At 40.8% G+C, this 27,030-nt stretch overlaps 1 protein-coding gene across 4 annotated transcripts in view; it reads left to right on the top strand.

Moving 5' to 3' along the window:
• Positions 1-27,030, top strand: part of SDCCAG8 (SHH signaling and ciliogenesis regulator SDCCAG8) — a 228,077-nt gene that overhangs the window by 68,807 nt on the left and 132,240 nt on the right. For 3 of the 4 annotated variants that reach the window (XR_013968053.1, XM_080824934.1, XM_080824936.1), the window contains exons 11-12: positions 5,790-5,924; positions 8,797-8,913. Coding sequence is in view for 3 of the 4 variants with exons in the window: in XM_080824934.1 (XP_080681060.1) it covers positions 5,790-5,924; positions 8,797-8,913 (252 nt within the window). In the remaining variant the exon portion in view is untranslated. The remainder of the gene's footprint in view (positions 1-5,789; positions 5,925-8,796; positions 8,914-27,030) is intronic. The other variant, XM_080824935.1, reaches the window with a different exon arrangement.

Here is a 27,030-nt window from a genome sequence, read left to right as displayed (position 1 = left end):
CTTCCTCCCTCTCCCAGGGGAGCCACCGTTCATCCAGTTTCCAACCCCCAAATCTTGCTGACATTCTTCTGCCCTTTCCCTCCCTCACCCTACTCATCATTGGGTCATCAAATTCTAGTGATTCATGCACCTAGGAAATTTCCCATTGCCCTGTCTGTCCACCCCACTGCTATCTGGACCTCAACCCTGGATGATCTCTATAGCCCTGAGCCCCCTCCTTCCAGTCTCGCTTCCCTCTCATCTAAGCCACAGCCAGGATGACCTTTCTAAAATGAACATGTCAATATGTCAGTCTCTTGTTTAAAATCCTTTTACGTCTCCCTGCAACCCCTTGGATAAAATTTAGGATCCTTTAGAATCACTTGAAAATTCTACATTTCTTTTTCTCTCTTTGGCTCTCCAGTGTCATCTCCCTCCACTTTTCTTCTTGCGTTGCCGCCATACTGACCTACCGCACTCTCTCCAGCACAAACACGCCCGTCTGCCGTACTGTGTTTTCATTTCAGGGTTTTGCACATGCTTTGCCCCATGTCCTCTCCAACTGATCCTTCAGAGTTCTGGTTACCACCTACTCCCAGAGATGAATCGAGAGCCTCCCCTGTGGGCTCCTATAACTCAACTAACTGCAAATTCTTATTGAATTGTTTGTCTCCCCCAGTTTACTCTGAGTCCCCTGGATGTGTGGTTCATTAATATCGTCATTTCTTGCAATATCCCACTCCCATAGAATGTGCTTCACATGTATTTGTCGAATGAGTGAATGAATAGAGTACAAGGGAAGGAAAAAGGCCCCGTGCCGTTGGAAAGGTATGACCGAGATGTTTGTTCAGAGGATCACAACAGTCTGTGTCTGCAAGAGATCATGGACGATTTTGTGAGGAAGATGGCGATTTCACTGAGTTTCAGAGTGTAGGTGGGATTCGGAAATGCAGAGCACGGGGAGAGGAATGCTGGCTGTAACCGAGCGTGAGGCGTGGAGTGGGGGTAACTGTGTATTGCATATTGTGTGGGTGACAGAGAATGGGACCCATAGCAAAGACCAGCCTTGGCTGGCATTGAATCTCAAGGTCCCGCCCTAAATAAAGTGTCTGAATGAAGAGCTCAGAGTGGTCCTAGCACTTGGGCATGGCCATCACCAGGAGATGGCAGCAGGTGGCTTTGGGGTCAAAGGATTTAGAGTTGAATGCAGGTTGAGCTTTCTGTGACCTTGAATAATTCATTTGACCTCTCCAAATTTCAGAGGAGTAAGTAATGGAGTTGATCTACTCAAGGAATTGGTAGGATTAGATCTGAATGTTTCGAAAGGGCCTAAGATACTTGGTTTAGAGTGGACATTTAATAACTTTTAGCTCGAGGCTATTACCATTCTCACTCCAGGGAAAGAAGCCGCCAGCCAGATGGGATAGATTTCTCCAGCCTCTGTATTAGTAAAGCTGACAGATTTGAATATAAAGCCTGGCTTTAGTTTTGATTCATTAGCTTCAGTGAACTTCGGCAAATTCCTTAATTTTCTGAATCTCATTTTTTTCAACTGAAAATTAATTCAATATAATTCACCCTTCAAGGGGATGAAAAGAGAGAATGTATATCACTCGGCCTGGCGTTGTGATTTACGAGGACGTTAATCTAAGCGGGAGACTGAACAATGCATCCTAATGTTGTGAGAGCTCTGTAGTTAGGGCTAAAGCAAGCACCCCCCCCCCTTTCTGAGCAGTCAGGAAGGCTTGTGAGACTTTTAGACTTTCTTCCTCTCTTTTTATTATTTTTCTTTCCTTTCTCCTGACTTGTTCTCATTAAATTTCGCATGTGTGGGAAGCTCTAGGAGAGCAGATGTCTTCTACCTAGACAGATTTTGAATCATTCCCCCCATGAACAGTACTTGCTGTGAGTTTGTTTGTTGTCTTCGGTTATGGTCCTTGGCTGCGCTGAGCCCCTGGGTCTGTTAGTTCAATCTGTCATTTATCATACTTAGTGAGCGCCCCCTATGGTCTACACATTTTTTTCAGTTGGTTCCCTTGATAATAGTCCATGGCTAGCATCCTTCATTCTTGCACCTGTTCTGTAGCGAGTACCACTTTATACCATGTTCAGGACACTAGGGACTGCTTTAGCCTAAAGATTTCCATCAAGCTCTCCCAGCCTGGGTGTCCTTGTCTCTTGCTTGCCCCTGTCAAAGTTTAAAGGACTTACCTGATGTCAACGCCCTGGACATCCAGCAGTGTTGCAGCTGTCTGTGTTCCTTCTGTCTCCGCAACAGATGTGGATGGAGAAGCTCCTGCAGTGTAATGCTGACTTCCAGATGGTGGGCGTGGGGGAAAAGAAGGTGTGACAACAGGAGCGGAGGCCTCAGGAAGTGGGTGACAGGAGGGAGCAGACAGGTAGTGGGCAGAGGAAAGAAGTGATGGGTGGCAGAGGGAGGGAATCAGATGGAGGGAGTGTGATTTGTTACTTGCTTATAATAGAAACTGACTTGGAATTTACAATTAGCAAGTGAATGTCTGCATATTTATTTCAGAAACCACCAATGTTAATATGTTTACCATAAGATATATCTTCACATGTAAGTATGATTTTTTAGTAGCTGGTAATTAAAGTTCACTGCTGTTGTGTGGTTCCAGAAAAACTATAATTACCTTCATAATATGGATACTCATGAACTTGAATTTTTTAAATTAGAGATATAAATTAGTCTCTTTATTGGTTGCATTTAACTTCTTTTGACTTTCATTTTGGGGTTCAGATTGCAATATGCATTAGAATAGTTTGTAGCCTGGTATTAGTAAAAGTAATTTTATGTGCAAATTAGATTTTCAGCCAGTCTTTTGAGGATAAGAAGGACATGTAAACAGCCATAAGTCAAATGTACAGTTCTTCACAATCCCTGGAAAAGTTAATTAATATATCTACCATTTAATTAGAAAATCACTACCAGGGCTCATTATTTTCATATGTGTCAACTTGAACTAGTTACATAATTCAAAGGCAATCTTGATTTTTATCACAAACGTTGCATTATTTTTGATTTCAGTTGTAAAACTGAATTCACACGCATGTCTGTGTACTATGGTAAATTTAAAATAATCTTTCCATTTTGTTTTGTTTTTTAAAGATTTTATTTATTCATTTGACAGAGACACAGCAAGAGAGGGAACACAATCAAGGGGAGTGGGATGGGGAAAAGCAGGCTCCTCGCTGAGCAAGGAGCCCATTGTGGGGCTCAATCCAGGACCCTGGGGTCACGACCTCAGTGGAAGGGAGATACTTAACCGACTGAGCCACCCAGGCGCCCCTAAAATACTCTTTCAGTTTTGCTATGTGTTTTTGTTTAACAGATTAAAAACTGATCGATATCTCTGTGTTTCCCTCTCTAGGAAGGTAGCATTTCTTCTTCACTTTTAAAGCTGACAATACAAACAAGAAATTAAGAGTCTAGGAAATTTTGACTTCCTGTAGCAGAGTAAAATATCATTGCAAATAAAAGGCTATAAAGGTTAAATCTAAGATCTAGAAAGCATTCCTCACCCTGGGAAGAAGTAGTAAGAAGCTGACATTCATAGAGTGGATAGCTCCTCGGAAAACCTGTTTATTCCAATGATCCATTCATTTGTCAAACACTTGTGCCTCCTGAGGAACATGCCCTTGAGGAACTTGTAGTCTAAGGGAGGAAACAACTAAACAGTGAGACAGGTGTGCGGGGCGGGAAGTACGCAGACGTGGCTCGTTGTGGTGTGATGGGGATATACGGAGGTGGTGGGGGAAGCACATCCAGAGAGACTCAAGATATTAAACCACCAGCACCGCGTGGGCAGCAATCCGTGCGAATGGATGCCAGCCGCCGACAGCAGGCATGGCTGTCCCAGTACAGAGTGGCAAATAGCAACCCTGAGTGTGGGAAGGGGCTCCTGTTTTGTGCTGGGAGGGAGAGGTCGAAGAAACCTTCCCGAGGAGAGGGGATGATGGCTAAGAAGAGGAATGGGGCTAGCTAGGGAACAGGAGGGTGGGCGGGGCTTTTCAGGAAGTGCGCAGAGCCGCCTCTGTTGGTGTTGGGAGGAGGGGAGTAGGATGCACGGAACCCCAGTAGTTCTCTCTAAAGATACCCGTCTCTCCAGCTCTCCCATCCGGTCCTTTTATCCTTCCATTTTGAGAAGGGTTTAAGACTTCCCTGATTTCTTTTCTTCCTTCCTTCCTTTCTTTCTTTCTTTCTTTCTTTCTTTTTTTTTTTTTTAAGATTTATTGATTTAAGAGAGAGTGTGTGTGCACACGTGTGAGCTTTGGGGGAGGGGCAGAAGGAGAGGGAGAGGAGAGAATCTCAAGCAGGTTCCCTACTGAGCCGGAGCCCAACGTGGGGCTCGAACCAGGACCCTCAGATCATGACCTGAGCCAAAACCAAGAATCTGATGCCCAAATAACTGAGCTGCCCAGGCTCCCTAGACTGCTCTGATTCCTTGACATTGCCTTTGAAATTTATTCGTATCAGTCCCTTCCGCAACTTATATAGATTGTCTGTCACCTTAAAGTTTCAACCCAAACTTTGGTCTTATCATCTTATATGTGTTTCCCAAATTGAGGGTAGAGACCAGGGAATGAATGAGAAGGAAGTACATATTTAAGTCGTGGGGGATGGGTGAGTTGAGGAAGTGGAAAAATGGGCATACCCAGTCCACAGAGAAATGGCTTAAGAGCAAACCCAGTGGCTGTGCGGAGACTCCCATTAATTCAAGATTTTTTTTATATAGTAGTATATTAGTCTCAGGAGTACAATATAATGATTCAACAGTTCTTTCTTTCTTTTTTTAAAAGATTTTATTTATTTATTTGACAGAGGGAGAGAGAGATCACAAGCAGGCAGAGAGGCAGGCAGAGAGAGAGGGGGAAGCAGGCTCCCCGCGGAGCAGAGAGCCCGATGCGGGGCTTGATCCCAGGACCCCAGGACCCTGAGATCATGACCTGAGCAACCCACTGAGCCTCCCAGGCTCCCCTGATTCAACAGATCTTTACATTGCTCAGTGCTCATCAAGATAAGTGTACTCTGAATCCCCTTCATCTATTTCACCCATCCCCCACAAACCTCCCCTCTCGGGGAGGCTCATTCTCTGTATTTAAGAGTCTGTGTTTTTTCTTTGTTTCTTTGTCTCTTTTTTTTTTTCTTTGTTTTGTTTCTTAAATTCCACAAATGAGTGAAATCATATGATATTTTGTCTTTCTCTGATTTCTTTCACTTAGCATTACCCTCTCTAAGTCCATCCATGTTGTTGCACATGGCAAATTCTCATTCTTTTTTAAGGCTAAGTAATCAATGTTCTTAATATTTATTGTGTCAGGGCGCCTGGGTGGCTCAGTGGGTTAAGCCTCTGCCTTTGGCTCAGGTCATGATCCCAGGGTTCTGGGATGGAGCCCCGCATCGGGCTCTCTGCTCAGCAGGGAGCCTGCTTCCCTTCCTCTCTCTCTCTGCCTGCCTCTCTGCCTACTTGTGATCTCTCTCTCTCTGTCCAATAAATAAATAAATTAAAAAATATATATTTATCGTGTCAGGGCACCTGGGTGGCTCAGTGGGTTAAGGCCTCTGCCTTCGGCTCAGGTCATGGTCTCAGGGTCCTGGGATCGAGCCCCACATCAGGGCTCTCTGCTCAGCAGGGAGCCTGCTTCCTCCTTCTCTCTTCCTGCTGCTCTGCCTACTTGTGATCTCTCTCTCTCTCTCTGTTAAATAAATAAATAAAATCTTTAAAAATATATATATATTTATTGTGTCAAATGGCATTATGGTTTAGGACTTCTATTTCCTCTTACAGATGTTGTCCCTGTCTCAAAACATTGCCCAACTGGAGGCCCAGGTTGAAAAGGTCATGAGAGAGAAGATTTCAGCTATTAATCAGCTTGAGGAAGTTCAAAACCAGCTTGCTTCCAAAGAAATGGATGTCACAAAGGTACAAAGTTAGATTTTAGTTTCTAACTTTTTTCTAATGTACAAAGCCCAGAAAGCAGTTTGGAGTGGAGAAGTTTTGTTATTTAAGATAGTAAAGATCCGCATAATGGCCATGAAGCCAGCATTTACTTATTATTGACAGGCCCTCTGATGGGTGCTGCAAATGCAGAAGATGAATTAGACACAAATAATGTCCTGGAAGAACTCAAGGTTAAATGGCTGAGACAGACCTGTCAGTAAGCAAGTTTCATTACTTTAATCATTGAATACTTGATAAAACTTATGTTTCTAAATTAGGCAGGAGAGATGTTAAACACCAGAGATCGCATGGGTTTGGTCTCCACAGTGATAGTAAAAGAGATTTATTTACCACATGAAGAGTGTGCTTAACATAAAAAATTCTCCACCTCCCCCATTCCTTTTCAACTTGGCCTCTAAAATCAAAGCTCCAACACCAAGTGTCTTACTTTATTGTTCTCTAAATTTTTACTTTAAAATATCAGTGTCAAATAAAATCTTAAAATAAAATAAAATACCACAGTGTCTGCGCTATGGGCATTACAAGCTTGTAAACCAAAAACTAAAATGTTTAATAGTCTTTGCTGGTTACTCTAAGGTACATATTTATGGAACACTAAAGTCCATGTAGATTTCAGCAATAAGTTGCTTTAAAAGTAAGAAACTAAATATAGGCATGCATGATGTAATAAATTCAGTCGATTGATTTTTTTACCAGTTTACACAGATAATTTTGTTTGAAATGCATACCTTTTCATACTGCATTTTACTTGTCAGTATATCTTCCTAAATGTTGACACATTTGTAATGCCACTGTTACTTTATGACTTAGTAATTAAACTTACCTTTAATTTATATACGGAAGAAACAAAGCCTATATTTTCTTATTTTTCCCTGTAATTTCTGTAATTCTCCATTTGCTTTCTAAAATTCAAGCTAGCTAACATAAAAGTTTTAAAATACCATATGTTCCAATATCATAAATGTGTTTGTGTGGAGGTAAAGGTAGAAGTAAGGGAACGGATATCGAGGGCTGGCCGTGGTTAATCCAGATTTATAGGGAAAAGCTGGTGGTGAGAGGGTCCAGTCCATTGTAGGGAGAGAACTTTCTGTTGGAACGTGTACAGTAAAGATGCCCCCTCTGTTTTTAGAACCTTCCAGAAAGACTCAAGCATTAGAAGCATTCCTTGTGTGACTCCAACCCTGAGATATCATTCTACTTCAATTTAATTTGCCAGTTTATTTTAGATAAACTTAAGGGTTATGGATTAACTTAGCAGGTGCTAAAGTGAAAGTAGTAAGGCAAGGGAACTTTAAAAATAAAATTAAGGGATGAAATAATTTTAAATAAAACTGAATGCTTAGACATATAATAATAAACAATAATTTTGTGTTGGTATTGGGTTTGAAACACAATGACTGGGTAATTATTATTTTTTTTGGTACTATCAATTGGGTTTTTTTCATTTCATTCATGTGTTTAAATCAAATAAATTGGAATAAGAATAAGAAAGCAAGCAAATTGGGGCCCTTCTAATTTTTTTCTGTCATTCTTAATTTTAAACTTTATTTATCTTTAAAATTAATAACTTTTTGTAAATTACTATTTTTATTTTTTTCTGAAATGAGAGGGGTCAGCTCTGACACATTCAAGGCATCTGAATTTCAAATCAATTTTTTTTGTAATTTTATTCTTTTTCTAGCATTTTGAGGGACACTGGGGAGAAAAACTTACTTTCCTCCCTCTTGTCACTATAACCTTTAGACACAGATTTGTTTATTTTTCAAAGTATATTTTATTTGAACATGGGAGATAAAGGTTTTGTAAGATTCTAATACCTCAGTAATGATAAAAACTAATTTCTGAAGTTCTAATCAGTTTTGGAGAAATCCCCAAATTGAAAAGTTTCAAGCAACTATAACCTTTGGATGATACATGATTTTTAAAAAGTTGTATCTGTAAATCAAAGACTGAATTAGCAGACTTGTGTGTTAATTAATCTCTCTGCAGGTTCTCAGTTATCTCAAAGGCTCATAATTTCTTTGTTTAGATTTATCTGCTGGTTGGATTTTCCAAATATATTTACCTGTCTGTAGAGGCCCTGGATTGAAAAAGAAAATTGTATAAAGCATGATACATGGCACTCTTAAGATACTACGTGTATTCATTATTTAATGATATGTTAAAATCATTTCACTTAAATGTGTATTTTCCTTTTATGTTGAATGCTACAGTTATAAATGGTTCCTATCCGTGCCTTTTGTCAGACTAGTGTTTATTAACTTAAATACATCACACAGTGCTTAAGATTGACATTGTCTACAAGGATTACAGTAACTACTGCGTTCTACTATACACCTTAATACCATACAGTCTCTTAGCAGAGAGAAAAATTCCTTTATAATTTCCCTAAATAAAAGCCTAACCGATCAAATCTTTAAAGGAAAACTTTACTATATAGACTGTCTATTTAAACCATAAGAATTTGAATGGATAGTCACATAGCTTAATATTTTAATTAATGATTTTATCTACATAAAATGGAGACGATAATGCATTTTGGTTGATAATATGCAATTGAAAATTATTTTACACAAAAAATCTTGGGCACATTACTTAAACTTCCTAGTTATACATTTCTTTATCATAATTTGAAATTGTTAAATTCAGTAATACCTGATATTGCCTTCACATCTTAACAGAATACATTGAATATTCTAACCAAAAAGGCTGTTCTTAGGAGAGTTCTACTGTACTTTATGTGTATGACCTCTAGGGGGCACCAAAAGATCTGATTGCAGGCACGGCCTGGTAGATTCCCGCAGCTATTGATCTAGTTTTTACAATCTAACAGGTGTGTGGGGAAATGCGCTATCAGTTGAATAAAACCAAAATGGAGAAGGATGAGGCAGAGAAGGCAAACAGAGAGTACAGAACAAAAACTAAAAGGGATCTTGAAATTAAAGATGAGGTAAGAGATGACAAGTGTAACTACAACGATTAAAGACATAATTAAAAATGTAAGTTATTTATTTCTATTATATTGCTTCTAACTAATGGAACAATCCCGTTTATACTATTAAAAGAATTTCATTTATACTTGCCTAAAATTATCACCTTTCACATGAAATGGTGAGAATACAACTGCCTGCATATAAAATCCCAATCTGACAGGTCATAAATATACATTTGGATATGTGTATCTATTACTTACAAAAGTAAAAAAAAAAATGTTCTAATGCACAGTTTGAACCTAAAATATACGTACATAAAGTTCTTGAAAGATGCCAACTTGAATCCAATTTTAAGTGAAAAAGTTTAAAATTTGTAAGATGAGATGAGTTGATATGTAAATATGTCAATCAAATTGATTGTTGGCAGAGCGAAACCAGTTTTAACTAAGATAACCATGAATACGTTTGCTCAAGAAGCCTTAAATACAGGGAAATTAGAAATGTTAGGGGGAAATGCTGCTTACTTCCATTTTAGTTGAACAGATGTTTTATGTTATATCTTTGTTGAGATCGTGTAGCTACTCCAATTTTAATTGATGACATGGATGAAGTTTTGAGAGAGGCAGTTCTAATAGACTCACTTTGGGTTTTCTACTTTTGTGTTACAGTATAGAACATTGAAGGTTTTCATTCTTTATGTTCAATGGAAGCAGATTGATAAATCTATTCAGTAAATGAGTTCTCGCTGTCAGTATTTTTTTTTAAAAAACCACAATTTAAAAGTAGGTAAACTTTAAAGTAATTTTTTTTTCAAATGTATTACTAGTTCATAGCTTTTACCATGCTTTCCAGCATCTTTTCCCTTTCAACCCAGTGAACTCTCTATGCAGATGATGTAAAGACGATTGGAGAAAATATTAAAAATGAAAGTGATCATGAAATTTAGTACTTGAAAAAGTTTTTCAAGTCGTAGCTGAAATCCCTGGCACTAAATTAACATCTGAACAACCAGAATCAGATTCTGCTTTTGTACCACTATATTCAGAGTGTTAATGAGTTTTAATTTTGAGAATTTTCATTATTAACGTAGACAGATAATGAAACTGTTTTGTTGCATCCAGTTGGGGGCGTGCCTGATAGTGGAATTGAAAATGCTCCATCAGCAACGGAAGGTCTAGCACTACCAAACCAAACAGAACTTTCCTTTCCTGACATATTATGACTTTTTTTTTTCTTTAAAGGTTATCTTGGTATGCTCACCAGGCATTCTTATATGCTTTTGTATTATTCTATAATGTCTGCCCAACATAACAACTTGAACAAATTGGAAAAAAAAAAAAAGAGTATCTGAGTTATTTAAAATTACAGGATAATGTTCTAGGGAGACAAAACAAGGTCAGAATAATAAGGTTGTCTTATCACTTGTAAATGAATGATGGATAGAAGTATTTGTAATATCTGTCTTTCAGAGCTCTAACTCGTTGCAATTAACCAACAATGATGCAGAGGCCAAAGTGGCAGGATTTTTAAAGAAGGCTTTTTCATTTGTAAACATTTCCTGCTTCCTAGTCAAACATCAGCAGTTTCATAATGATTTCTAGTGTTGCTTTTAGATAAAGATGTGCCTTCTTAGGAGGTCACAGGGGGTAGGAATAAAACCTTGGAATGGTTACAGGGGGTTTGTGATGGGATGTACTTGTTATCATTTTCTCTGGGGCAGAATGTGGGGAAATCTTAGAGGTGCTCTTTGTAACTATTTTGTACTGAACAGGCAGCTTCAGAAAAGAAAGTGGTGGTGTCTCGTTCCGTGCACGATCTGGAGGAGCAAAGCAGCAATTGTTCTTTGGTCTTTCAGCCATGACCTGACCTTCTGTCTCTAAGACCAAAGAGCTGCTTTGCTTGGCCACCATCTGCACTCAAGAGAGAAATTTACATTCAACTTTTCAAAGCTGTGCATGTTGAGCATTTATCGGAAATACTTATAATAATAGACAGTGTATTTAACTTTTAAAGTGTTGCACATCGTGCAATTCAGCCTAACAAGAAGGCCATCTCCTGGTGTACAGACAAAGCGTTCCTTGTAATATAGTCATTTTGTTCATATTTTTGTTAATCTGGCTTCTCGATACGTCTCTAAAGTAGGTGGGAAACTGTGAGATTGGAATGTGGTAAGAACAAGAGCTTTTTTGATGTATACAAAACAGGGCAAATGGTTGACCACCAAAATCATTTTCTTTGTGACCCGAGCCTTGACTCTGGCATAATTAGAAGGAAGGGTTAGGGGAGGAACAATAGCGATCTCTTCCTCCCACTTTCTCCTTTTCTTCTTTATATTGTGTCAGGAGCCCATAGGCAGAGTATCCTTCCCATCAACTCCTTTGTATGTCTTCAGCGGAGAGCGCTCCTGCCAGTCTGAGAGAACGCTTCTCGCACAAAAAAAAAAAAAAAAAAAAAAAAAAAAAAAAAAGACATTGGGTACGGAGGAGAATGAAAAATCTGTGCCCTAGTTTTTATCTGAAATTTTTCTGTAGGCAACAGGTACTCTCACATACATACACACACACGGAGTCCATTATGGGAGTTGAAAAACATAAAAAAATGTCCTAATGAGTTCCCACACATCCTTCACCTAGGTTAATCATTTGGCCAGGCCTGTTCTGGCTCACGTGTTTTCTCTCCTCCTTCATCTTCTCTGTCACTGTCTGTTTCTTCATCTCCCTTTCCGCAGCCTGTTCATCTGTCTCCTTCTTCTGTTGCTCCTTTTGCTGAAGCGTTTGAGGCAGATCTCAGACGGGATGTTATTTCACCCGTGAACCCCTCAGCCTGTGTCTCTGAAGGATTTTTTTTTTTTTCATAATCGCTATGTCGTCGTCACCCCTGACAATACTAACAATAATTCTTTAAAATCTTGTCATGCCCGGCCCGTACTCAGGCTTATCCTGACCATCTCCGTGGTGCCCCTTTCACAGCTGGTTTATCCAAACCCGACACGCGGGTGCGTTTTGTGTGTCGGAATGTTATGGGTTTCTCTCCTTTAATAGGGAATAAGGGGATATCCCAGCAAAATTTCAACTTTATTATCTGTTGGTGTCCTATTAAACTTCATACGTACGTGTCGGCTGTACTTTATACAAGGTGACTCGTCGTCCTTCTGAGGAAATAAGAATTCCTCCTACAGCAGCTGTGTGAGGGGAGTGACCCCATGCGGCAACCCCAGTCAGCAGATCCCTTTAGAGTCAGAAAACCCACACTTCGTAATTAACTTCCGAGCCTTACCTTTAAGGTCGGGGAATGCTGCGGGAAGCCCTCTTACATCGAGCTGCCTAAGTGCAAGTTTCCTTGCCACCTTCCCTTCTAGTACGTGAATCTCAGAAAGTGAGCCTTCGGAGCTCAGAGGGGTGAGCAGGGCATCGTGTAAAAGGAAAATGCAGGGGCCTGTGTCCAAACTGCAGGAAAAAAGTGCTGCTAGAGGTATTACAATGTAAAACATTGTCCTTTCTTCTAGAGTCGCTCTCTCTCTTCCTCTCCCTCCCTCCCCTTCTCTCTCTCCCTCTTGCCCAGTATTTGCTGTGTGACTTCGGACCGCGTCCCGCACAGGCATGGCTCGTGGGGGTGTCAGGCCTGGTGGGACCCAGATCAGGAAGGGTAGAGACTCCGTGCTGGATCTCCCGAGCGCGCAGCAGTGATGGCAGTTGGAGGCAGGGGTGGTCACCACCGTGTCCTGGGCTGTCTGTCAGGGGTGACACACTCAACCTGATCTTCCCCAGGCTCACATCCGGGCTCCTGCCGGAGGCAAAGGGCAACAGCCGAACACAACCCGCCCCTCCCCACCCTCACACTGCCGTGACCTGGTTCTACCCGAGGCAGAGGGCAGCCGGATCCCCAAGTCTGGGCCAGAAGAGGCAGCTGTAGGGGACGCTGTCCGAGTCCCACCTCGGGGTTGCTGGGAGGCGGTGAAGAGATAAGACCACAGGTATGAAGGGGCGGGTCCCACCGTCCCATCAGACATCTCTGACAAAGCGCAAATGCCAATAGATAATCAATCATTACAGATTTCAAGCTGTTGACCACAGAACATTGAACAGCAGAGCCCAGCACCCTTCTAAACACGGAGCTCTGGATGACTGCCCCGGCCGCACGCCCATGATGCTGCCAAGGCCACGGGGGTGGGCAGGCTGCTGCAAGTAGATACATGCCCACTTACACGTATGGATGTACATGAGTGTTTAACACGCCCATATGCCCCACACCCGTAAGAGGGGGCTGCCCTACTGCACCTCCGGGGCCGGTCTGACCCACTGCCCGCTTTTACAAATAAAGCTGTGTTAGAAGGCAGCCCCTTCCATTCACGCACGTGCTGTCGATGGCTGCTTTCCTCCGCACAGTCGAGCTGTGGCAGTGACCCCATCCCCATAGCCCAAAGTGACTACAGTATTTACTATCTGAGCTTTCGTAGAAGTTTGCCACCCCTACCCTGGGTACAGAAATGGAACTGGATGGCTTGAGGTTCCCGTGCCTTACTAGAAGGCGGGGCTCTTGGAGTTTGGAGACTCATCAGTCTCAGGTGGTAACTTAATGGTTTTGGAGTATTTTGCAGTATGGTGCATGGCCTCACCCCCGGTCTCTTAGCTGTAGCATTGCCACGTGAGTGTGGGGCAGGTTAGAATGTCATTACCGTAGTAGCGGCCCGTGGCTTAATAATGGCTTAGATGAAAAGGGCTCCTGGGTGGCTCAGTAGGCTACATGTCTGCCTTCGGCTCAGGTCATGATCTCAGGGTCCTGGGATCCAGCCCTGTGTCAGGCTCCCTGCTCAGCAGGGAGCCTGCTCTCCATGCCCCTGCCCTGCCACTCATGCTCCCTCACCCTCTCTGTCTCACTCTCAAATAAGTAAATAAGTCTTTAAAAATAAGTAATGGTTTAGATGAGAGTGTAAATATAAATATAAAATGTATTTTGTGGTACAGTCTCTTTTAAGTTGGTAAAAAAATTTTCAAGAGACAGGAAGACTTTTTTTTTTTTTTTTTTAAACCCAGCATTGCAGGAGTTATTACTTTGGAACTGTGGCTACAATTGAGCAGGAAGCATTGAGGTTCGGACTTCCTTGAGCAAACCAAATAGTAGATCTGAAGGTTTTGGCTAGAACAATCAGGGCGGGAAAGAAGCGGAGCTCCCGTCTACAGCAGTAGGATTCGGCACTTTGGTACTGAAGTCACACGTGGATTCCAGCAACACAGGAATTATTTCTGAAGTTTGGAAGAGATTGTTGGAAGAAGCACATCTATTTTGTGAAAGGATGAGAAGAAGCCTTGCAAGTCCTAAAGGGAGGGCCTACTTAAGGCCAGAGAAACAAAAGCAATAAAGAAAACGTGAAGAATTGTACGTTTTTACTTAGAGAAGTCTAACACATCACTGTGCTGCCTTCAAGCACTTGACAGACTCTTTGAAGGAGCAAGTTAAACACCTGCTCTGGATCTTCAGTGTGGACGGAAGGAATAAGAACAAAGCAATTTAATCACAGCCCCTGGAAATCCCAGTAGCCTGGAAGAACTTTCCGACAGGGAGACGGAAGGAGATGGCAGCAACAGGCCATGGAACTTTCTTCCCCGAAATTGCTAGTTTCAAACAAAAATGGCAGGATGCCAAAGGCCCAGCTCGCAGACCTGCGAGGTCCACCGTCTCCTACTGGACTGTGGAAGCACCTTCAGAACATCTCACGCTCCCTGTTCAAGCGGCCAGGGGTGGCATTCGTCTTTTCTACTTGTAGTTTCGCACCTACACGTTAAAGCAAAATCCTCCTCGGCTCTGTTCTCTGCTCTGTGTCTGTAATGCCTTGTGCTCTCGTCAGAAGGCTTCGGGAGAATGTACTGAGATAATGGATGGCTTCTGGAGAGCCAGACTCGAGAGACTTTTCAACTACCACCTGCAGTCGCACTTCTGCCTCTAAAAACTGACTGGGAGAGGGGCCACTTGGGCATGCCGTTAGCACATGTAATCACTCGGTCCTGGTGATGACAGAGTTGCTCGCCACTGTTCTTCACACCCTCTTCCGCTGCTGGAAGCTTAGCACATCCCGCTCCCTGCTCTCGCTCAGGCAGCGGCCTTGCACACGCACGCGGGCCCGGCCTCCCCAGACCGATGGAGGAGGCGCCGTGGGGGTGCTAGCTGGAAGACCCGGGTCCTGCCCTGAGGGAGTTTATATTCTAGCCGAGGAGACAGGGTACACATTTGAACATGCCTACAAAAGACTTGCAAAGCAGCATATCGACAAGTGCAAATTAATGTAGTGTGAAGTTCATGCTGGCTCTGGCCCATGAGAGTCAGAATCTGCTTCCATGTGTGTGATGCAATAAAGCTTTTTTTTTTTTTATAGCATCTTCCCTAAGTACGCCCTAAAGCATTGTTCAGATAAATTTGTGTTCTTATCACAGCCTAACCAAGAATTCTGAGCAAATTCTTCAGCCTGGCGTGCGTCTAATAAATCAGCCTCTTTTGTCCTGGCGCTGCACGATGCTTGAATGGGACAAATGGGATTATGTAAATAAAAATATCTTCGTTTAATAAAAGATTATTGAACCTCTCATTTTTCTCCAACAGCCAGGCAAAGTTAATATCTTCATTCTAAACCACAGTTATGTCAGTAAAGTCACAAAATGAGCAGTGAAAAATTAAGTTCCCTTTTTTTCTTTTTCTTTTTTTTTTTTTTAAAGGAGCCGTTCCAAATCGCCCCAGTGAATAATACCAAGTTGGAGATCATTGGGGCATTTAGCATTTGGTGACTTAGTTAATGATTTGGGCAGAGGTTTTAGGTAGCAGTATGTATTGTCATTCACGAAAACACAGTAGAAATTCAAACACTCAAAAAAGAGTCATTCAGTTCTCCAGGAAACATGGTAATGCTGTTCGCCATAATGATGTATTTTTAAAAAATCAAATGTGTAAGCAGAAACAATATATCTGAAGATAGCAATTTAGGGTGATTTAGAGAGAAGGGCACAAACAGGACATAAAGCAAGCCCATTTAGAAAGCATATGCCTTATGGGGTAAACATTTAGAAAGAAATGTTTGCTTTTGGAGAAGACTATAAAGCTGTAAACTGAACTCAAGGAGTTTTTGCTATATTTTCAGTTTCACTGAGTGATCCATATTTTGGTCCTTACAATTTTTTTGTGTGTGTGCTTCCTTTGACACTGAACGTTGGACTCACAGACATACCTGCCATTCTCACAGACCACCTTCTTGGGAACCGACTCAACGACTGTGGTCGCGACCAGGTGGCCCGTGGCTCCCCATGTGTCCATGTTGGGCAGCAAACTAGAAGGCAGTAGACAGAGGACAGCTCCATGTGCTTTTTTTTTTTTAAACAATCCAGAAATATTAGTATTGATATCCAGCATAAATATTACTAATTACTACAGATGTATACACTTTAAAATAGTATTTATTATATGAACATAAGTATATGCACAGAAGCCAATAATTCCATCACCCAATAGAATTAATTGTTTTCATTTTTCTGTTTTACCTTCTACATTTTGTCCATATGCATATATGATATTTGCAAGTAGTAAACATAGCTTAGGTATAATTTTGGGTTTTGCTTGTTTCACATAACTCTATCTCCTCCAGCATTTTCATGTTTTGCTGCCTATTCCTCATAGTGATCACTTTAATAGGGTTATTTACATGTATTTTTTTTAAGATTTTATTTATTTATTTGACAGACAGAGATCACAAGAGGCAGAGAGGCAGGCAAAGAGAGGGGGTGGGGGAAGCAGGCTCCTCACCGAGCAGAGAGCCTGACACAGGGCTTGATCCCAGGACCCTGGGATCACAACCCAAGCCGAAGGCAGAGGCTTTAACCCACTGAGCCACCCAGGCACCCCTATTTACATGTATTTTAAAGGAAAGAATAAGAAGTTAGGTTTGGAATAGAACAGACACTGTTACAAATTCAGAATTTTTTACCCTAAACTTCACTTGTTGCTTTATTTTTTTTTTTAAAGATTTTATTTATTGATTTGACAGAGAGATCACAAGTAGGCAGAGAGGCAGGCAGAGAGAGATTGGAGGAAGCAGGCTCCCTGCCGAGCAGAGAGCCCGATGCGGAACTCAATCCCAGGACCCTGAGATCATGACCTTAGCCGAACGCAGAGGCTAAACCCACTGAGCCACCCAGGCGCCCCACTTGTTGCTTTAATTCAACAATCATGTATCCCATGTACCATGTTGGCCTAGAATGGGCTTCTGTTTTCTGTTCTTAAAGAAGGGAAGGTATAAGACAGGTATGCAAACAAATACATGTCCCAGAGATCCCAGTAACTATAATTAGCAAACTCTACAAGGACACGAGGATTTAGAAGAGGGGGAGCTGGCATCTTTAGAGGGTGGGTAGGATGTTGCCCAGCAGGGATGAGAGGGAGACATTCTGGTTGAGAGGTCCAATGTGGCAACTTGACCAAAGGACAAGGGCTGGTGTTGGGATGTGGGAAAGGAGGATGCATTCAAGGAACACATGTGTCTTTTGATTCCATAGCATTCTAGTGTAACTGACCTCAATATCTCCAATGCCACGGCTCCATTATAAAAGATTGCCCGTAGAATACGGACTGCTTTCTATAAGGTTCAGAATCCCAGGGTAATCGCCTGTTACGTAACATACCGCACACCCTGCAGTCAGGCACCGGAATCATACTGTATCCGCAGAATGTTTGCATAAGTTTTTCATTTCCTCTGTAGTATTTTCTACATGAGGGAATAATTTTAAGATGTTCAAATTTCAGATAGTAACAATAAAATGTCATTTTGTAAGTAATGTTAGAATTGAGTAGGAGTAGTTTTTAGGAATAAAGAATTCACAGTTACCTTAATGATTTGTAGAAAATTTCTGCATGACTAATGGTGGAGGGTAAAATTCAGGGTACAGGGTCTTACCTGACCTATAGACAGTGAGTCCAAAGACTCGACTTCTTGATTTGGCTTTTTGGCTAACTTTCTGAGCAAATGTCTCAGAGCCTTACCTTCTTTCCTAGGAAGTGAAAAGCTTGGAGAAGTGATAGCTAGGATTTTTCTTTAGCTCAAAATTCCTGTGTTCCCAGAAATACAGGAAATACTTCTCTGCCCCTCTTAATGATGAATTAAGTATTAATAAAATCGATATAAATTGCTTGGAGTCTCCAGTGTCATTTCGGATTTTCCAGTTATTCACCTGATTTGATAAGGATGAAGTTTTATTGTCATCAATTTTAGATCATATTCTTTTCATTATGATTAATAATAGAACAATACAATGACTAGCCTTTTAAACGGCTGAATTTAATTACAAGATAGACTTTAATTTGCAATAAGGATTAAAGCCCTACTCTGAATTAAGAATGAAATTCTACTGGAAGCATTTCAGGCCACAGCAAACTGTTTTAAGGAAGTATTTTAGAGGCATAGCCAGCCTTCCCCAAAGCCGCAGAATTACATAGCCCCAGCCAGAGTTTCCCTGTGAACGCACGATCCACAGGATGACAAGGGTGTTCTCCTGTTAGAGACCCGTGATTCTAATAGTTAATCCTTCCCCTTAACACTTGCACTTGGTGCTCTCGTAAGTGCAGTGATGGAAGGAAATCCTATGGTTAGAATAAGATCATGTTCAGTTTCTGTGTTTTGATTTTTTTTTAGTCATCAAAATGAAACATTTTTTTTTTTAATTCTTTTAGAGGTTTTACGTATCCCTGGAATATTTCCCTGGCCCTCACTGGAGTCTGGTGTGAAAGACTGCCCTAGACCGAGATTCTAGATATAGCTGACTGTTAATGAATTACAAGGTGTCTAGGTTTTTTCCTATTCTCATTAACGGGTGGTCAAAGTAATTTAACCCTTTTTGGTGTTGGCATCTGTTTTTAAGTGGATCAGCTGCAGTAACATTTCATTTTTAGGGAAAAGACAAGTAAGCAGCAGTGTCTACTTCTGGCCTGCCTTCTGCTCTCCCAGTGAGGAATGGGAGAGCTTTGTTCTTTGTGTCAAATCTCTCTACTTACAACTGAAGTTCTGATGTTCATTCTGTCTCTCTCTCTCTCTCTCTCTCTCTCTCTCTCTCCATGGCAATAACTCATGCAAACAACAGCATTAGCCTGGCTTTGGAAATCCTAAGTCATGCTGTGGTTGAAAGTTCCCATTGAAGTGCAAGGGAGTGCGTCTGTCTCCTTAGAATGGCAGCTAAGGAAAATGGGGAGGTAAAAACTTCTATGAACTAGAAAGAATTGTTCCAAAAAAAAAAAAAAAAAGAAAGAAAGAAAGAATTGTTCCACTTGAAAGATTGTCTCACTGTTGCAAGTACTGCCTTTTCACTCGGACCCCTCTTTTACTTCCTCAGAATTTCATGCACAGACATCTGAATTCACTCAGGGGCAAATGGGCGACTTAGTCTGTTGAGCATCTGACACTAGGTTTTGGCTCAGGTCATGATCTCATGGGTCGTGGGATTGAGCCCCATGTTGGGCTCTGTGCTCAGTGGGGAGTCTGCTTGGGATTCTCTCTCTCCCTCTCCCCCTCCTTTCCACTTGTGCTCTCCCTCTCTAAAATAAATTTTTAAAATTTTTTTAAAAAGAAAGCAATCTGAATTCACTCATACCAAGAGGTAATGGTCAGATCCTAATTTGAGTTAGAAACTTTAGAATGTTGTGTTCAAGTTGTGTCTACACTTAAGGTTATTTTAGAATCATAGGGCTGGGTCATCGTTTCTTTCTTAACTCACGGAAGGTCCACTATGTATACATGATTGAAGCCATAGAGGTTTTTATAACAAGAATCAAATATATATATCAATATATATATATATGTATATATATATAATCAATATATATATCAGATATGGTTTCATCTGAGGGGGGAGTTAAGATGATGGATCAGATACCTACATATGCCTATATTTTAAAATCTATATGTGGATATTATCTTTGTGTGTATCTTACTAATATGTCATATAAGAGGTATGACTAGCTGATGACTTTTCTTGAGTGGAGCCTGAGGTCTTAAGACTCTAAATGCTGAATTTAGGAGACCTTAGACTAACTTCATCATCCAGAACAGAAGGGAGGACCCTAGAGTTTTCTCAGCCATAAAAACAAGAAGAGAAAAGAGGAGTGGAGGGTAAGAGGAAAAAAAACTGGAGGAGAAAAAGAGGAAGATTTTAGAAACCATTCTAAAGACATTTACACAGAAAACAACTGGGCTTTTGCCTCTACATATTCTGCTTCCCACTAGACTAACTCAGAGAAGGCAAATATGACCACAGATCCATCATTATGTTCCATCAGTATTTTCAGGAGGGATCCATGATAATAAGATTTTTTTTTTAAATTGCAATTGCTATTATAACCTCCATCTCCCCACATCCCTGACCCAAACCATTACTGGTCATTGGGAGTAATTTGATAGAGCTTGGCATTTTTCAGAAGATGCTTTCTAATCACAGAGCAATACAATTCATGGCTGTGACTGTTTTCTGTAGTCTCTCTCCTCTCATTGGCTGCATATGCAAAATCAGAGGGAGGGCCTCAAGTCATAAGGAACAATGGTTTCGTGGGCACTGAGAACCAGAAAGTTTGTAATGACTCAGTCTGTCCCCTTCATGTTGTCGATGATTAGACAGCAGGTGAGGAGAGAACGATCACCTCATTTTTAGGCACTCATTTGCTTAATTAATAGTTATTGGTAAACTATTATATGTCACTCACAAATAGGTACTGAGTTTGTAATGAGATATGCTTAAAATGAAATATGTGCATTGCTCAAACAACTCATATAGTCTGTCAAGAAGGTAAAAATGTGACGAGAGGGCTCAGTGTAAGTGGCTTACTGTGGTGGGACAGAGTTCAAAAAAGATCCTACTCAACTGCCAATTTTCCACAAGGATAAGAAAATTCAATAAGGGAAAGAATAGTTTTTCAACAAATGGTGCTCAGCAAACTGGATATCCACACATGAAAGAATGAACTTGGCCTGCTACCTTGCACCATATACAAAAATTCACTTGAAGTGAAGACCTAAAGTAAGAGCTAAATTTTTAAAACTCTTGGGAGACAACAGAGGCATGAGTCCCTTTGAGCTTGGTCTAGATAGTGGTTTCTCAGATCTGACACCAAAAGCACAAGCAATAGAAAAATGAAAAATAGATAAATTGGGTGTCATCAAAATAGGAAACTTTTGTGCTTCAAAGGACACTGTTGATAAAATGGAAAGATAGCCCCCACGATGAGAGATCATGTTTACAAATAATGTAGCTGCTAAGAGATTTGTAACTGGGACTTATAAAGCATACTTAAATTTTAGTAATTAAAAAAAAAAAGACAACCCAATATAAAAACAGGCAAAGAATCTTTTTCTTTAAAGATTTTATTTATTTGAGAGAGAAAGAGTGCATAGGTGGGAGGGAGGGGCAAAGGGAGAGGGAGAACCATACTCCCCACTGAGCAGAAAACCCAATGCGGGGCTCTATCCCAACAGCCCAAGATCATGACCTGAACAGAAGACAGACTCTTAACCAGCTGAGCTACCCAGGCACTCCAAGCAAAGAATCTTGAAAGATGTTTCTTCGAAGAAGATAGGCAGATGGCAGAAAAAGCATGTGAAAAGTTGCTCATCATTGTTAGCTATCAGAGAAATGCAAATCCAAATCAAAATGAGATACTACTTCATACCTACTAGAATGGCTAAAATCAAGAGGACAGATAATAACAAGTGTTGGCAAGGATGTGGAGAAATTGGAGCCTCATGAATTGCTAGTAGGATTGTAAAGTAGTGTAGCTGCTTTGGAAAAAAGTCTGGCAGTTTCTCCAAAGGTTGAACATAGAGTTACACTATAACCCAGTAATTCTACTGCTATGTATGTACCCAAGGGAAATGAAACATATCCCCACAAAACTGTGTTCAGGAATGTTCAAAGCAGCATTCATCGCAATAGCCCCAAACTGGCAACAACTTAAATGGACATCAACTAATAAATAGATGAATAAAATAAAATATCTCTATCTCTATCTGTATGTTGACAATTAAAACAAAAGACATCCAGTACATTCCATAAAATGGTTGAACCATGAAAAAGTATGCTGAGTGAAAGAAGCCTGTCACAAAAGACAACATATTGTATGATTCCATTTGTGGGAAGTGTCCAAAATAGCAAATCTATAGAGACAGAAAGATTAGTGGTTGCTTCCGGCTGAGGAGGTTGGGGGCATTTTGGGGGGAAAGTACCGCTAATGGGCATGGGGTTTTTTTTGTGGGTAATTAAGTGTTCTAAAATTGACCACTGTCATGGTTGCACAACTCTGAATAAACTAAAACACATTCAGCTGTACACTTTAATGAGAGAATTGTATGTGAATTATGTCAATAAAGCTGTTGCTTAAAAAAATCCTATCATAAAAGTCATATTTCAGCCTAGTCTAGAGTGGAGCAGAGAGATAGGAAGGGAAGGCCATTCAGGCACAAGGGACAGGATTTGCAGAGACCCTCTTCCATATATTCCTGGAGGACAAAAGGAAGCTCAAGACATGAGGACGGAAGACTGAGCCCCAGAAAACTGACATCACTTGCCAGATACAGCAGTAAGCCACTTGAAGTCAATCTCTGTCTTACGCATCCTTGTGTCCCCAGCACCGGGCACAGAGAAGACTTACCACGAGTGTTATCTGTCAGTTGAATGAAGTCCATGAATGCATGGGTGAGCTGAAGAATGAGCTTTCAATAATAAGTAATAATAGGTCAACTAGAGGACACATCCTCTTACTCCTAGTTCATCTTTGTTGTGCAGGCAAAAAGTTTGAGTCAGAATTGAGGAGAAAGTACTTCTTTTGGGGCGCCTGGGTGGCTCAGTCGGTTAAGTGTCTGACTCTAATAAGTGTAAAATGATATCTCATTGTGGTTTTAATTTGCATTTCCCTAATGATTAATGATACTAACCTTCTTTTTGGGTGCTTACTTGCCATCCATATACTTTCATCAGCTATATCCACTCCCACACTGTCATTCAAGATACTATCATCGTCACTGGTGTTATTGAAAGGATGTCATAACTGATTTCCCTTCTCCCTCTGTCTCCCCATCTTAGTCCCTTTGCAGCCAGAGGGACCCTGTTAAAACCTGTGACAAATCTTGTTACTCTTCTGATGACAACTGTCTCGTGCTTCTCCCCCCGCATCACTCTGCACCACCCGAGCTTCCTTGACGTTCCACAGACACATTGGGCGCACTCTCACAGCAGGTCCTTGGTTCGTGCCTTTCCCATGAGAGCCGTGTGCCTCACAGACTTCAAGCCACTGCTCTGGTATCTCTGGGGCTTCAGTGTCTCGCAGGCAGGTAGGGTCCCAGTAACTGGAGGTTGGGTGGGTAGAGAGGTTGGCCCTGAAGTCAGATTCTAACTTCACTATCTACTCCATGGTGAACTTGGGCAAATTACTTCAGATATCTAAGCCTCAGTTTTCTTATCTGTAAAATGAGAATAGATAAAATTACCACTTTAAAAAAAAAATTTTAAATGGGCGCCTGGGTAGCTCAGTGAGTTAAGCATCTGCCTTCAGCTCAGGTCAAGATTCCAGGGTCCTGGAGTCGAGCCCTGCATGGGGCTCCCTGCTCAGTGGAGAGCCTGCTTCTCCCTCTCTCTCTGCCTGCCTCTCTGCCTACTTGTGATCTCTGTCAAGTAAAAAATAAATAAATAAAATAAATTAAAGTAAATTAAGATTTATTTATTTATTTTAGAGATAGAACACACATGAGCAGGAAGAGGGCAGAGAGAGGGGGAGCGAGAGAATCTCAAGCAGATTCCCTGCTGAGTACGGAGCCAGATGCGGGGCTCGATCCCATGACCCCAAGATCATAACCTGAGTTGACATGAAGAGTTGGTTACTCACCGACTGTGCCACCCAGGTGCCCATAAAATGATCACTTTACAGGATTTTGTAAAATGTGAGATAATCTGTGTTAACCCTCTGGTTCAGCATGTGACACATAATGTTAATAACTTATTTTAATTAATGTCTCGATGATTGCTCTTCCCATTCCCCACCCTTATCTCTTTTTCCTAACTGTGTTCTGTCTTATCTAGTTGCTTTCCAGAGTCATGAGAACTGACTCTCGTATTTTGGGTGTGACCTGGTGGGTCATCTGAGCGTACAGTCATGGAGCCTCAGGGCTAGATTAGTTTGCGTTCTCATTTTGCATTATGTGTGTATCCAACGTGTCTCACTGTGAACTCTTACTGAGCGTCGGTTCAGTTAAAACCCCAGATGGTATAGGTCTGTTGCCCTACATTGGACTGTAAATAGAGGTATTTGCGTTTGTCTCTCTGAAAGTTGGTTATTTTGTTTGGACCTATTGTGTTAGGGGGTCCGAACCTCTTTGGATTCTGTTTTGAGATCTCATCATCATCGATTAGTCCTCTCGAGTCTGTGTCACAGGCAGATTTGAACAGCGCATCTTTGGGCCCGTAGTAAAGTCAGTGGTTTAAACAGTTTAGCACACGTAGCAGAACAGAACCCGGTAGACTGTGGCTGGAGACCCCCCATAGCTAGATATTTTCATTCCGTCCTCCGTGTGTTTGCTTAAGCTCGTGGTTTCTCTTCTTGTTTGAGAACCAGACCCTTCTCCTTCAAAATACTCTTAGCAAGTCGAAGCACATTTGACTTTCGTACCTACTACGTGCAAGTAGTGCACGCGGGCACCACTGAGCCGTATGACAGGTTCGCTTGATGGCAAACCTGAAGAAATTAGGCATAGATTGCTAAGAAACCAGAGCACCTTGTGAATGGGGATCAGATCCAAACCTGTGCTGGGAAACTCCCAGTGGAAGGGGTACCGGCCTGCCTGAAATTCCCATTGCTTCATCTAAACAATCTGGATAGCCTAAATCAGAAATTTGAGGAATTTGACTCTGTAAAACCATTTTTTCAGATTTCTTCTGTTCAGTCTGTTGACCTACTATCCTTTTAAAAGCATGTTTGTATATATATGTCAAATCCTTATGCTACACGGTGACCCTGAAACAACATGGGTTTGAACTCCTAGGGGCCACTTATAAATGGATTTTTTCTGATAAATATGGAACAGCCCTATAAATGTATTTTATCTTCCTTATGTTTTTCTTAATAAAATTTTTTCCTCTAGCTTACTTTATTGTAAGAACAGTATATAATACATAGAACCTACAAAATATGTGTTAATCAACTGCTTATATAGTTGGTAAGACTTCTGGTCAGCAGTAGACTTTTAATAGTGAAGTTTTGGGGGAATCAAAAGTTATATGTGGATTTTCAACTTTGTCAGGGACCAGCGCCCCTAACTCCCATGTTGTTCAAGGTCAACAGTAATAACATGTCATATGTCAGTTTTATCTCAGTGAAAAATGAACCATCCTAATCATTACCCTGTATTAATTTCCTCTATGATGGCTTCATTTTTCAATAAAAGTGAATGAAGGCAAAAATTATGTTACTTTTCTAATTGTTACAGCATCTAAATTCAGTGCTTTGTATGCAGTTGTCTTCTAAGCTATGAAAAGCTGTGTATATACATAGAGCTGTGGTGATTGACTAGATGGTCAACAAAATGAATGGACGAATTTACTCCTTTGTATGTGGATGCTGTTAATGGAAAGAATCATGCTCAAAATATTTATTAACTAAAGCATCTACTTTGCACTGGAAGCTTCTTGCCAAATTAGTTAGAAAATATAGGTTATTTTTGAGTTAAAGTGAAGTACAATCAATTCTTAAGTTCCCCAAATAGAATTTTACAGAAATATTTCTATAACTCACAGCTAAAGTGAGTTTTCTAAAAACTCCCCATAAGGTGAGATCACGTATGCCATGTCTCAGTACAGAAGGATTTTTTTTTCAATCAGTTATGTCTCTAAAAATAAACCCAGTTTTGTTGTTAAAATTTGCTGTTTCCTCTTCACATAAGAACGTCTCATTAATTTTGGTGAAAACCGTCCAACAAGATAAGGTTAAATTGTCCAATTTTTCCAGTGGAGGAGAATCCATTTTGTGTCCCGAGCAGAGTAGCAGCTAAGAGGTGAGTCGAAGACAGACATGCTGTTTCAGTGGTCAGCGTATTTTGGTTTGGATGCTCTCAGTGTGTTTTCAGCAAAACTCTACCTGTCTTACTCTCTTTAGAGTCTTCTAGCCGGAGCTCTGATGTGGCTGTCCTCTGTCATCAGGTAGACCAAGGAGTAACAGAAAGTGGGGAGGTGGTAGCAGGGGCTGACCTCTTGCAGGTCCAGTATATTTGTATGGGGCAGAGGAGGGGCTGCATTCCCTCATCTGTGCCATTAAGTGGTCTAGACTCCTTAGGGAGGGGTTTTATTTCCTCAGTCATCTCAAACTGATGTGAAAAATTAAAAAATGATTTCCTATGAAACGAAATCATTCCGTTTCAAGTGAAAGGCTGGGAGATCTTGAATAGGTCTAAATGTTTGATCTTTTCTTGGTTCGAGAGAAAAGAATATGTTCTTTTGCCCCAGCACCTATACAAAACAGAAATAATGATAAAAATAAAGTCCAATAACATATATTTTTAAATTAAGCAGTGACATATATGGTCTTATGAATTTAGTTTTACAAAGGGGGATCTGAGTCTTAATTTTGTTCTGTCTGTCAGAGATTGACAGAATTTCACTGATAGGAGAATACACAAAGCACAGAGAAAAACTTCTTGTTGAATAACAGTTGTCAGGAAAGAAACAGATGATGTGTTTTCTTTATTGCATTAAAAAAATTAATTATTGCCAATAGAAGCTTGTTGATGCTTGTTAACTGAGTTAGCATTGTGGTTTGGCATGATTCCACATTTGAATGGAAATGGGGTTCGATGAAGAGTCCGAAGCCTGGGTTCTAGTCCCGCTGAGTGAAATTAATTGGTTTGTTTGATTTGATCCCGGTGGACCCCAGTGTTCCCATTTGTAAAGGGACAGGATAGATAAAGATGACAACCGGGCATCTCTATCTCTCACTGTATATATATTTTTTTAAGGCCTATATTTTTATTAAACTCTTGATGTGAATCGGGGAGTTAACACCCAAATGTTTTAGGGTCCTTTGGTAGGAGCACATTTTAGAAGAAATATGATCAGTGCATTATTTAAGGAAGGAGA

This window comes from Martes martes (genome assembly GCF_963455335.1).
Source record: "Martes martes genome assembly, chromosome: 15".
NCBI lineage: Eukaryota > Metazoa > Chordata > Mammalia > Carnivora > Mustelidae > Martes > Martes martes.
This window is presented reverse-complemented; position numbering and strand designations above follow the sequence as displayed.